This window comes from Schistocerca gregaria, chromosome 4, assembly GCF_023897955.1.
Source record: "Schistocerca gregaria isolate iqSchGreg1 chromosome 4, iqSchGreg1.2, whole genome shotgun sequence".
Classification (NCBI taxonomy): Eukaryota; Metazoa; Arthropoda; class Insecta; order Orthoptera; family Acrididae; genus Schistocerca; species Schistocerca gregaria.
Window position 1 is genome coordinate 521,448,005 of NC_064923.1, and position 14,605 is coordinate 521,462,609.

The 14,605-nt window shown below is 38.5% G+C and overlaps 1 protein-coding gene across 2 annotated transcripts in view; it reads left to right on the forward strand.

Annotated features, from left to right (window-relative positions):
* Positions 1–14,605, forward strand: part of LOC126268028 (integrin alpha-PS5-like) — a 554,707-nt gene that overhangs the window by 248,375 nt on the left and 291,727 nt on the right. For both annotated transcript variants that reach the window (XM_049973448.1, XM_049973449.1), the window contains exon 7: positions 1,245–1,385. In XM_049973448.1, coding sequence (XP_049829405.1) covers positions 1,245–1,385 — 141 coding nt within the window. The remainder of the gene's footprint in view (positions 1–1,244; positions 1,386–14,605) is intronic.

Sequence of the window (14,605 nt, forward strand, 5' to 3'; positions counted from 1 at the left end):
AGCATTGCACTCCATACCTATTATGTGGTAAGCAGCAAAATGGGCCTCCAATTGTGCCTCATAGTCAGACCAGTTTTCTATCTTGCTATAGTTTGGGCGAAATTTTGTTGCAGCTACCAGTGGTAGAGCTGCTTGTTTACTCAGTAATGATGCCAACTGGCTGTCACTGAGCAGCAGACATTCAGTCTATTGCACCTTAAACTGCACAAAGTCATTAGAGACATTTCTTGTTGTGGCTCAGACATCGTGAAACATGGCATTGGACACATGAATACAAAAGAACGAAATTAGAGAAAAAGTAGTGTTGAAAACAATGTGTGCACTATGCAAACAGAACCAAGTGGCCAGGGAACAGGCTTAAAAAGATGATCAACTTAGGCTCCATTTCTCATTGTCATTAGTTGTGACCTGATTTCTGGCATAGCTGTGGGGTCTATGATTGCTCTGGGAGATCATGGAGTCAAACTACAAGAAATGTAATATCCGTTCACATTATTAAAAGAACAAAATGAGGTTTATTTAACTTACTACAGGTTTGTGGCAAATATTTGCATCTTTTTTTGAATATTAAGGCATCACCTGATGCACACATTTGCTACGCTGTTCTCTTGAAGTAGAAAGTTTACAGTGTTTGGACTGAGAGTTCAATCTTAGACATGTATCCAAAGTAGAGGGTTTTTCTAGTTGATCAGAGATCAAGAACTGGGCTGAGCCATCCTCTACATGTTTCATTGTTGAATGCAGCAAGACAGTGTTAACTTCTGTGGTACTGATGCAGATGCCAACTTTGTTATGGCACCACAATCTTTGGACAATACCACAGATACAGAATATTTAATGAATTCCAGAATGTGTTGTAGACCACTGCAAGAATTTCCTACTATCATGGGATTTAGATTTTGGATGTTGCATTATTGATATTTTTGGTAAATTGCAGCATCTTCTGTTGCCACTATAGATATGGAGTGACTTTTCCTTTATCCAATATGTGTATTTCATCCTATTTGTTTCTGCTGTCTTATTTGTTTCTCTGCCTCTTTAAAAATAAATTACTTAAAAGCCTTAAAAGCCAGACTTCTGATTGTTGTTTGAAATTAATTTTGAATTTAATTTATTCTAGTTCTTATTTTATCAGTTCTACAGCCCACATTTAGCGTAATTTAATTTTTGACAATAGCTTTAAGAAACTTCTACAAGATTTCAGAAGCAAATGAATAAGGATTTTTTAAATGTTTTAATTACAGGAACTAATGTAATCTGTGAAGATGGAAGTGACTTTAGCTTTGGAAGACAAAAGCGGGCAGCTGAACCGAATTCATTTAGTAATTGCAATACCATCAAGAGAAATACTCTACTTAAAGGAGACCAAACATTCCCTTACATTGGTAAATCAAAACAACATTTTAATTAAGAAAGCATAGTGTTATAGAAGTGAAATATCCAAATGTTATGTGTGATTCTGAATAAGAGATATGTAAAAATAGTTTGATATGAAGGTACAACCAGAGTAGAGTACTTGCTTAAATATTTTACCACTAATTCATTCATACTGGATAAAACGTTTTGCAGAAGAGCATAATGATGTGTCATTTATGATATATACTGAATGTATTGACCTCACTGAGATTGTTTCCCATTTAAAAATATATTGTAATGTTTCATGTCTTTATTTATTTAATATTCCTGTATATATTAAATCTCTGTTTGTCTTCCCTCTCTTTTTCTTTCTTGAAATTTATCTATATTTTTCCTTTTCAATCACATGAGTATAGTTTGAATGAGAAACTGGAAGATACATATTATTTAAAAATTATCTGTATTTATCTTCAATTGAATCATCATTGTTGTAAATGTTCATGGACTCTTCTATTCTACAAGTCTGATTTTGCTACAAGTACTTGATTTAGTTGAGTTTTGGTAAAAATTTAAAAACATACCTTCCGATCCATTTAATTTTTCATCAGTTCAATTCAGTTCTTTATTCACCATCCACCACTTACTGCAGAGTAGCTTTAGACATTAAATACAAAAGTAATATCAATTTTTACAGGGAGGTTATCACAACTTAATTCCACTTCTTTTATAAATATTCTTAAAAACAATGTTGACAATGTTTATTTCAAACAATTTCACTGTCTTGTAAAATGGATTTTTGAGAATCACACACAGAACTTAGTTTTGAAAATATTATAGTACAAGGAATGAGCAATGTTGAAAGTTTATTAAAGGGTTTGGAGTATGTTATTTTATGTGAGTTTGCAATCTGTGTCAGGCTCTGTCATGTATATCAAAGTCCAGTCCTTTTTGCTGTATAGTGTATATTCTCACAGGTGTTGGATTCATTTATATTACTTTCCACATAAAGAAATGCTGTAGGGCTATGTAGGTTTACAGCAGTGAGTCTCTTGAGCTTTACAAAGAGCTGTCAGTAGTGTTACTTAGCATTTACTTTGTTCATTACTCTGTTTACTTTAAAAAAATAATAATAATCAGAATTTCATTGACGTAACAGAGATGTTGCTGTATCAGTACACAGTAGGAAATGTTCAGTTGACAAAAGGCCAAAATATGCCACTTTCATATACTCATTACTGACTGCATCTGCCAGTTTCCACATGAGATAGCACACTCTTGCTGTTCTCTTACTCTTACAGATGTGGATAAAATGTTCCCCCCGGTTTAATATGGGATGAATGTGAAAGCATGACAGTTTTACTGATTTTCTTTCTACATCTATGGTTAACCACAGAATTAGTTCATGTGTTCTGTGTTACAAAGGAGTTCATTAGAAGAAAACCAATTAATTGCTACTTATAATTTTTTCCTGTGGTACCAGATCCAATTCTATTATGCCATGCCATGTGCTGAGCAACGTGTTGCCATTTGCATAAGACAGTACTGAATTGGGACCTACATAGTAAGATCCATCATTTATTGCAATTGTGAACAGGAATGGACCAAGGACCAAATCCTGTGGCACTCCAATCTAAGTTTCTTTCAACTAAGAATATGATACAAACTGACTCCTGTTGCTTCAGTAAGACATTGAATACAACTGTAGATGGGTTGTGTATCCTATAAAATTCCAATTTTCCAACTAGGATCTTAAATGATATGCATTCAAAGTACAACAGATACCAGACACTTATTTTCAAATGCCTAAAAATTTCAGTGGCAACAGTAGTAGTATTTTTTCCATTTTGGAATATAAAATGTCTGTTGGACCAGGCCTAATACTTTTTGAAATAGTTGTTTACCTGTTTGGGAAGGAACAGTACCAATTATAACTATAAAATCTGAAAACCAAAGGACATAAGACTGATATATTAGACAAAACAAAGTTATATATAGTGAAGTGTTGGTGCCTGGTCCAGAACTGAGATATATCACATAAAGGTAGGTATTTCAACAATTTCTGGCAATGAGTTCAGTGCTTTCACAGCCATACAGTACACTGGGCACCCAAAACATTATGACCACTGTTCAGCACACGGTTGGATGCCACCTGGTGATGTTGCAGGAATGTGATGTGGTGAGGAAATTATGTAAGCAGAGAAGAGATAGCTGGGAAATCATTGTAGTGAAAATACAGATTGCAAATGGGGAAATCCACTGAGATAAGTGGCATTGACAAAGGGCAGATTGTTATTACCCATAGCCTGTCAACAGGTATTTCAAAAATGGCAAAGCTGGTTGAATGTCCATGTGCTATGGTCATGAGCATCTACAGAAAAGTGGTAGAATGGCAGTGAAACTACCACTAGGCTTCACAGTACTTGGGATTTGGAGGATTGTCTGCTTGGTGAAGTAGAATAGATGGTGGTCTGTGGCACCTCTGATGAAAGAGCATGATGTTGGTACACACTCATGTGTTTCTGGACACACCATTCAGCACATATTGGTGAACATTGTATTTTGCAGCAGATGGCCCCTACGTGTTACTGTGTTGACCTAATGACATTGTCAGTTGTTATTGCAGTGGAGACAGGACCTGTGGGGTTGGACTGTGGATGAATAGAAAAGTGTTACATGGGCAGATGAATCATGTTTGTGGCCACAACACCATGCCATTGAAACAAACTGGTGGGAGCAGTATTATGCTACAGTATACATTCTATAGTGCTTGCATGGGACCTGTGGTAGTAATCGAAGACAACATGCCACCTGTGGACCACCTGCCTGATGTCTTCTCTGACATCAATGTCATATCTCAACTGAATAGCTATTCATGTCTCAAAGCTATAATCATGCTACAATGCTTTGACAAGAATTATAGTTGAATTACTTTGATGTGTTGGCCACCACATTTGCCTGATTTGAATCCGATGGAACCCATCTGGGTTTATATTGGGAATCATCACTGCAGAGGCAAATCAGTGGCCCATTATTTACTTGAGCTACATGACTTGTGCATATACATCTAATGCCACATACCTCCACAAACCTACAAAGAATCTGTCTGATCTTTGATGAATCAGTGATGTATCATTCCAAAGACAGACAAATAAGCTGCTCGTATAAGCAGATGGTCATGATGTTTTGGGTCATCATTGTACAATCAGCTAAAGAAGATATTCCAATTTTACCATATTCCAAGTTATAGAACACAAATGGTTTCATACAGAGCCATACCCAATACAATGAAGAGAATAGCAGCAGAAATAAAACTTCAAAGAATGCTGAAAGAATACAAAAGTGGTAGATCAGATTGTGGTTCCTGTAAACCATTATATTTAGTGTTGAAAAAAGGATGATGATGTATGGCTTGTGATTGATACACAACCATTATATGAAATTATTGTGCCACAGTCAGGTGAGTCAGACATTTTTGAGGAACGACTGCATTTAAAACATGTATAATATAAGGGGCATTCTAAAAGAAATTAGCCAGAGGCTTAATTACAGAAACCAGTACCTGTTTGTTAAAAGTATTGAGCCTGGCTGATGTGACACTTGTCCCACTGTGACACAAGGTGGTGAATGGCAGTTTCATAAAATTCCCGAAGCTGCAATGTTAACCAATTCTGCACATACATCTGGACGCCGCCATCTGAGGGGAATTGTTTGCCTCTCAGAGCCTTTTTAAGGGGACCAAAAATTGCATAATCATAGGAGAGAGGTCCAGACTGTATGGAGGGTCACCAAGAACCTCCCATTTGAATTTCTGCAGGAGTATCACGATTATGTTGGCTATATGATGCTTTGCATTGTCCTGGAGCAGAATGACCCCACAGGTGAGATTGCCTGGTTATTTTGATTTAATCGCTTGTTGAAGGGTGGTCAAGGTCTGCAAGTAACACTGGGCATTCACTGTTGTCCCATGCTGCAGGAAGGGAATCTGAAGATTATGCCATGTTTGGTCCCCTTAAAAATGCACTGAGGTGCAAACGATTCACCTCGGATGACGACGTCCATCTGTACATATGGAACTGGTTAACATAGCAGCCCCGGGAATTTTATGAGACAACCATTCACCACCTTGTGCCACAGTGGGACAAGTGTCTCAACAGCCCTGTTTGATACTTCTAACATACAGGTACTGGTTTCTGTTATTATGCCTATGACTCGTTTCTTTTTGAATGTCCCTTATACTTACACAGTCTGGATATAACAAGCAGCTATTGGCATCTGGAATCCTGATCCTATCTGTTGTAAATACATGGCTTTTCTCTTTAATGACTGGTGATACCAATTTGAAGTGACAGCACTCACATTAAATTTGGCAGTGTTGTCATTTGTGCATGCATTAAATCAAGTAGTAAGAGAAAAAGAATTAAGAAAGGTCACAATCAAGGTAATCTTGTGTGAGCAGTGACATGGAAGGAGCATTTATCCATAATAGAAGTACTGCCATTACTGGAAAGTGCTTGATACATATTGAAAGAGATGAATATGAATTTAGGGTCAGTGTTTGTTTTTGTATTCCTGTGAATATGAGCTTGTAGGGCATCTATGGCAGACATCCTGACACATGAGGATTGATTTTATTCAAGCCTCATCAGAATTTGGGGCTGAGCTCCAGTTGTAATTTGCAAATGCTATGTTCTTCACACACATTGTCATTATGGTGGGTGAGAAAGCTCAACTAGTGTCAAAGGAAAAGAAAGTATTGTAAGCAAGACCAGATGAGCCACAGTGCCCTATACATTCGATTGCTGTAAGGCTCTTTAGCATGATGGTGATTGGAGACCTACTAGAAAGAATAAAAAGTAGAGTAGAAATTTTATTTATCCTATTTTTTTCTTTTTTTCTTTTCGAATGAAGTGATCAAATCGTAAGAATATCAGGGTATTGAAAAGAATGAAAACAAATCCACCTACATATGTAATATATGTTTCTCTTTAAATATACTCCATTTTTCTTATTAATAGTTTGTAAGTTGTGCCATTTAATTAATTATTGGTTATTGTTGTATCCTTTTTGATTTGTTATAGATTTCTTGTAATATATACATTTGTAGAGGTCGTGTGGTGAATATTAAATGCTAGTGTAGTGAACACTACACATGTTTATTATTTATTCATGATACAGGTTGAAAGTAGATGGAATATATTTTCTCAATTTTCTAAGTTTGAATGATAGCTTGAAATTGATTAAATTTTGGAGGCTATTGGTCCATGTGTGACAGTGCTCAGTACCAGTATCTTCCAAAAAATATGCATACCAAAATACAATTTTTCAGGGGGTCATAACACACGTTCTGTTCATCACAGAGAAAAGGGGTCAAGTGGATGGAATAGGCCTTGTCCTGGCAACCATTTGTTGACCTACCAAAAGAATGGGAATACTGTAGCTATCCTATAGTACAAGGTCCAAAATTTACATTACACACTTGCTCCAGCCAACACAAATTGAGCGAGTTCGTTGGTTCTTTTGCATGAAGTGTGTGTAGAGGGGACCTTAGGTGGCTTATAAAAGCACCATTTGTTCGTGGGTGGTTCCTGTAAAAACCCTGAAAAATCAATATTTTAGAGTGCAAAATATCCATTTGTGGGGATGGCCACTTCTATAATTTCTATTAATAGAAAATCCTTGAAATCTTTACCATTTGATTTTTAAGATGACATTCTCAGGGAACTTTGAGACTTGTTTTGCTAAATTATCTGTTACTGAGATGCAGAGGCTTGAAGGTACCATATTTATGGATGCAGTATCCAATCTGAGGCATAAATGTAGTTTTAATGGATGATGTGAACACATGGTCAAGGTTATAGGGTCACTACAAGGATTCTGAGGTCGCCAAACTTTGTTTTTACTCAGTAATTTTTTTCACCAACATAACACCTTTGTGTGTATAATGAGCACTTCACACCTATAGAAATATGAGAAAAGTGGTGCTGCAATGACAAAAACTGGGGTAAGAAGGGTCTTAACATGCCTGAAAAATACCTCGTTTTTGGTGAAACACGATTTATAAGCAAAGTATCCAGAAATAATGTAAAGCCAACAGTTTTGTTTTAAGCATATATTATCCCTATTTATTGTTCTTTGCATGTGTAAAAGTATGTAAATATGTTGTAGAATACAAATAAACTGCCATAACTTTACTGACCTACAGTAAGTATTTCTTTTGCACAAGCAGCACACCCTGCCTTAGCATGGGAAAGAAGAACCAGTGGAAAAACACTCTTGTCAGAGCACAAAAAAGGCAAATATGTTCATTTTCAAAAGACTCTGACAGAAAAGTGGGGAACCAACTGCCTCAATCCTCATTCCGCTTTCTTCACCAAAATTAAGCCGTGCAAACATGTTCATGTTTCTTTGTGCTGAAAGAGAGTATCAGAGAGACAGTGAAAGTGGAAGAGAGAGGAGCCAGTGCCAGTTGAATAGAAACAGAGAGGAGACAGTTATGGCAGAAGAGAAAAAGTGGCAGTGAAAGAGAGATGGATGAAGACAACAGCATTGGGGACCAGAGAGAGAGGAGATGTTGATAGCCAGTGAGAGACACTGGCAGCAAAATAGTAACCAGAGTCAAATGTAGATAGAAGCACTGGGGGCAAAACAGAAATGAGACAGTGAATGTGTCAAGACCATATATAGGCTTGAGCCCTCCCACAACAGGGACACATTTTGGATTAAAGTTTTAAACACATTAGTGTAGGGTTTAGGGAGAAAAAGTGAGTTGGAACCAAAAAGAAAGACAAAAGAAAACTGTGTAAATGAGAGAGAAGACAATGGCAGTAGGATGTACTATTAAATCAGTGGGAGGAAAAGGAAAGGAGGCAGTGGCTGAGAGAGAGGGAGAGAGAGAGAGAGAGAGAGAGAGAGAGAGAGAGAGAGAGACAGTGACAGTGAAAGAGATGCCGAGTGTGATGACATAACTACAGAGAGAGTTTGGGCTAAAGGATTTAGAATGTTCTGCATTAAAAGAGTGTGAATATGTTTTCATGCCAAAATTTTTAGCGAGGAAGACAAAATGAGGATTGAGGCAGCTTATTCTCCACTTTTCTGACAACATCTTCTAGAGGGAAATATAATTTTTGTGCTCTGATAGGAGCATTTTTCTAGTGGTGGTTTACATATTTAAACACTGGAAGAATGTGTTATTGTGAAGAAATGCTTTCTCAATTTGCATGCTGTACTGAGTATAGTAAATAGATATTGATACTACACTCCTGGAAATGGAAAAAAAGAACACATTGACACCGGTGTGTCAGACCCACCATACTTGCTCCTGACACTGCGAGAGGGCTGTACAAGCAATGATCACACGCACGGCACAGCGGACACACCAGGAACCGCGGTGTTGGCCATCGAATGGCGCTAGCTGCGCAGCATTTGTGCACCGCCGCCGGCAGTGTCAGCCAGTTTGCCGTGGCATACGGAGCTCCATCGCAGTTTTTAACACTGGTAGGATGCCGCGACAGCGTGGACGTGAACCGAATGTGCAGTTGACGGACTTTGAGCGAGGGCGTATAGTGGGCATGCGGGAGGCCGGGTGGACGTACCACCGAATTGCTCAACACGTGGGGCGTGAGGTCTCCACAGTACATCGATGTTGTCACCAGTGGTCGGCGGAAGGTGCACGTGCCCGTTGACCTGGGACTGGACCGCAGCGACACACAGATGCACGCCAAGACCATAGGATCCTACGCAGTGCCATAGGGGACTGCACCACCACTTCCCAGCAAATTAGGGACACTGTTGCTCCTGGGGTATCGGCGAGGACCATTCGCAACCATCTCCATGAAGCTGGGCTACGGTCCCACACACCGTTAGGCCGTCTTCCGCTCACGCCCCACCATCGTGCAGCCCGCCTCCAGTGGTGTCGCGATAGGCGTGAATGGAGGGACGAATGGAGACGTGTCGTCTTCAGCGATGAGAGTCGCTTCTGCCTTGGTGCAAATGATGGTCGTATGCGTGTTTGGCGCCGTGCAGGTGAGTGCCACAATCAGGGCTGCATATGACCGAGGCACACAGGGCCAACACCCGGCATCATGGTGTGGGGAGCGATCTCCTACACTGACCGTACACCTCTGGTGATCGTCGAGGGGACACTGAATAGTGCACGGTACATCCAAACCGTCATCGAACCCGTCGTTCTACCATTCCTAGACCGGCAAGGGAACTTGCTGTTCCAACAGGACAATGCACGTCCGCATGTATCCCGTGCCACCCAACGTGCTCTAGAAGGTATAAGTCAACTACCCTGGCCAACAAGATCTCCGGATCTGTCCCCCATTGAGCATGTTTGGGACTGTATGAAGCGTCGTCTCAAGCGGTCTGCACGTCCAGCACGAACGCTGGTCCAACTGAGGCGCCAGGTGGAAATGGCATGGCAAACCGTTCCATAGGACTACATCCAGCATCTCTACGATTGTCTCCATGGGAGAATAGCAGCCTGCATTGCTGCGAAAGGTGGATATACACTGTACTAGTGCCAACATTGTGCATGCTCTGTTGTCTGTGTCTCTGTGCCTGTGGTTCTGTCAGTGTGATCATGTGATGTATCTGACCCCAGGAATGTGTCAATAAAGTTTCCCCTTCCTGGGACAATGAATTCACGGTGTTCTTATTTCAATTTCCAGGAGTGTATGTGTAATCTGGGGAAAATATTTTTTAAAAAAAATTGTATTTTGTTAGTATATTTGTATAATGTGGAAGTAAGATTTTTAATATTAAACGACGCTCACTGCTTATAAATGGGAGTATAAATATTCAACTGCATAAGTATATTTGCATATAAATAAAGGCAACTTGGTCACACAAAAACTTTAGTTAATGTACTTAGCATACATTTGACTATTTCAGAAACTTGGTCTATATCAGGTGAATTTATTTATTGAATTAGGATTTTGTACTATATACTTTAAACACTATATTATGCTTTAAGAGTAGGTATGAATAGTAATCTTTCCTAAGATTTTGAGAAGAATTTAACAATATTCATTAATAATCATCATATATGTAAGTTACTATTTTGTTATCTTAATACAATTTTTTGATTTTTCTATTTTTTAAAACATTTTTACACAAAAACGTTTCTGCTGTGGGTAGTTGAAAGATATGTAGCTTCATCCCATAATGTGATATAGTACAGGAGAGCATATATATTTGTATCAACGATTTAGGAAGTAATTTGTCAAGAATTCATGAATGCACTTTTGGCAAATAACACTGCATGCTAGCATCATCTTCATTTAAGCTCTCTTCTGTGAACTTTTGTTGACTGTTGTCCTGGACTGTCACACTTCTGGTTCATTGTTAGTCACAGTTTGTACCATTCCTTGTCAATATACCTAGGCAAGTTGCCTTTGTCTTAAGCACTTGTTTAATGGCACATGACACATAATTGTGTGACAAAAGTATTAATAAAAATGACAAATCTAGTTGTATCACAGTGCTTCTGTTGTTTATCAACCAATGAATCCTCAAATTTCAAGTAATGGATGCTACAAATAATTCTGCTGTGACATCCTTTGTACATGGTCTATGCGTTTTAATGGAGAAAGCAGTTTTATGTGCATTTTGTGCAGCATCTCTCTGCCTATACTCCTGTGCTTTATTGTACACCTATTATGCAGTAGTAACTGTTTCCTTAGAAGTTACTTTACAATGACCATGTACAATGAATGGTATTTCTTGTCGTGAACTGTTCTTCTAGGTACATATTTATCCAGTGACTGAACAACTACTTTTTTAAGCCTGAGTCACAGTTTCACATTCATACTCCTACCCATACATAAATGTTTTCAGTTTCTCTTTGACATATGACGCAACTGCTTCTTTATCTAGATTACTGAACATGTAAAACTTCCTTCTTCCTTTAGCTAACCTTTGTTATTTAGTAATCATAATTTCTACAACCTAAGTCTCATTATCATGGCTATGATAATCATCTCAAGTGGCTTGAGTGAAATTGTGAAATCATGTTACTGATCATAATTATAATATAGTATAGTGAAAATGATTATTGGAAGATTATTATCTTTTAGACTACCTAAGTTCCAACAATTGATAGTGGAGCACTAGGATGTGTTTTAATTATTACTTGCTCACATTACTTTATTGCAGTATTTTCATGAAATCTAGGTCGCAATTCAGAATTTATGCTTAGAAAGCGGTTCTTTGTTAACAACTTACTACTACTACTACTACTACTACTACTACTGCTACTACTAGTACTTACACAAAAGCAAATGTCACATATGAGGTAAATAACTCTTAAATGTTTCTTCTAGTTAAAACATAAATCATCTTATGTATTTACATATGGAATAAAGATCCCAACAGCAACAGTTAAGTATACTTATCACCAGGAAGGGAAACAGCACAAAATAGAGTGAAGCAGTCAACAAAGACTACTTCATATAGTACTGTCAGTTAGGTAACAATGGCTGCAGCCAAAAAAAGGTTACTACCTGTTCAAGACTTCCAGTGTCTACAGACTTTTACTAATTCAGGACTAGAGAACTGATCAGCCAGCTTAAAACTTAACAGACGGTACTCTTTAGTTAGAGTCCCGTACCCTCCCCCAAAACTCTCTCTCATCTCTTCTACTTGCGTCTGAGGCCACTCTGTCCATGACAGTGACACATCAAAGTAGGGCTTGTAGTTCAGGGATGGAACCTCAGCCTGCAGTTAGGTGAACAGTCTCTGACCTATCTTTTTCTGCTGTCCCTCCCTCTTCTTAACCTTCAATCAACCCTCTGCCCACTGCCTCTTCTATATTTGCTGTATTTGATGTGAGCCAGACAACAACTCAACAGAGTCTTTCCGTCCCCTCCCCTTGTGCATCCCCCCCTCCCATCTCTCTTGCTCTCTGCTTGTGTGCATGAAGAATATAACTTCAATTTTTGTAGATACAACTCAACTTAGGATTTATGTGGTAAGTAGTCATATTTAATTTCTCATTCCATTGAGTGCAACCCATTTTGGAATTCTCTTTGTTGCATTAATGATGAATTAGTTGGCTCAGTGATCAAACTTTATTAAAGATTAATAAAATACGTTTAACTGACTATTTCTACTTACAAAACAGATTCGAGGAATAAAATAGGGAAGCACTAATGGGGAAGACATAATTGTGGGGCCGCGTAGTCTGAGGTGCCTTGTCATGGCCCATGCAGCTTCCCCTGTCAGAGGTTTGGTTCCTCCGTCAGGCAGGGGTGTGTGTGTGTGTTGTCCTTAGCATAAGTTAGGTTAAGTTAGATTGAGTAGTGTGTAAGCCCAGGGACTGATGACCTCAGCAGTTTGATCCTATAAGACCTTACCACAAATTTCCAAAACTAACTGGCTATAAGAGTGTTATTACTTTCATGATGGCTACACTCATGTGTGAGGGAGAAATCTTTCATCTGAAATAGTGAAGAGTACTTTTTGAAGTAATAAACTGATCTGTGCATACATGATGTGCTAATTTCAATATATACTCTTAGATAGACATTAAAACCCACTGAGTATGGGTAATTGTGGGACAAACAACATAAAAATATAAAATTGGGAAGATGACAGACCAGCTGACTCTCCTTGTACAAATGAGAATCTGATGAAAGCAGGTAAACAGGGATTTAAGCTGAGAGGGATTCAGTTCCTTTTCATCTTCTCTTGACACAAGGATTCTGTTCTTTCCATGAGTCATTTATCCCTTGTGGAAAGTAACAGGATGCAACCGGATATTGTCAGCATTTAAGTGGTAGCTATAAGAGTGAAGGTTGGTTGAATTATTATTGATATATAGTAAGAAAGGCAATGGACCAAGCAATGAATCATAGCGTACTCGAGAGAGTATCATAATAACTTCTCAGCATAGAACTGCTGAACTTCTCCTCAGCCATTGTCCACTTGAGCTAGCCTTTGATATCCAATTATTAAATTCTGACTTTAGTCTTTTGTATGGTAAATTATGCAATTTGGACAGCCAGATTTTGATTTGCGTGGAAAATTAGAGTGAAGGAAACAGCAGTTGTAAGATAAGTGTGACATCCAAAACTGTTATCTGAAAAAGGAGTTTGACCTATTGTTTAGCTTACCCAACCAGTCAGTCTGTTTGTTGGTCTTTTTATCTGTGAGTATTATTTAATTGGATAGAGAAAAAAAATAACTCACCAAGCAGCATCAAAACACACACATAAAAGACTGTTGTGATTGGCAAGCTTTTGGAGCCACTGGCTCATTCTTCAGGTTAAAGGGGAAGGAAGAAAGGTGAAGGAAAAGAACTGGAGTGGTCTAGGAAAAGAGGTAGATTTTGGGAAAGTCACATAGAACTGTGGGCCATGGGAGACTTACCGTTTGGGATGCGAAGGAAAGACTGATTTTTGGGGACAGCATTGGACAAGATTTGAAAACTTGAGAGTTTAAAGGTGAAAGACAGGGTGATTTGCAAGACAGAGATCACTACTAAAACATTGTGCATGTGTTAATAAGAATGCATAAGCTATGTGCATTGTACGTAACAGAAGTGGGAGGAGGCGGTGAAAAATAGACAGGAAAGGCAATGAAATATGTAGAAAACCAAAATGAATGGAAGCGAAGAATAGTTACAGTGAAGAAAAGCTGAGACATAACAAATTAACATAAATTAAGGTCAGAAGGGTGGCGAGAACCAAGGACATGCTAGCATTACAACATGTCCTTGGTTCTCGCCACCTACCTGGCCTTAATTTACATTAATTTCTTTCATCTCACCTTTTTTCACTGTAGCTAATCTTTGCTTCAGTCCATTTTAGTTTTCTACATCTTTCATTGTCTTTCCCATCTATTTTTCACCAACCCCTCCCCTGTTATATACAATGCACTTAGTTTACTCACTCTTATTAACTCATGCATGGTGTTTTAGTAGCAATCTCTGTCTTCCATATCACCCTGTCTTCTGCCTTTAAACGCTCAAGTTTTCAAATATCATCCAATTCAGTCCCCAACAATCAGTTTTCCCTTCTCATCCTGTGTGGTAAGTCTCCCATGACCCACAGTTCTGGGTGACTTTCCCAAAATCTACCCCTTTTCCTAGATCTCCCAGTCCTTTTCTTTCACCCTTCCTCCTTCCCCTTCAAGCTCTTCTGCCAGAAGAAGGAGCCACTCACTCTGAAAGCTTGCCAATCACAACAGTCTTTTATGTGTGTGTTCTGCTGCCACTTGGTGAGTAGATATTTTATCAATCCAATTA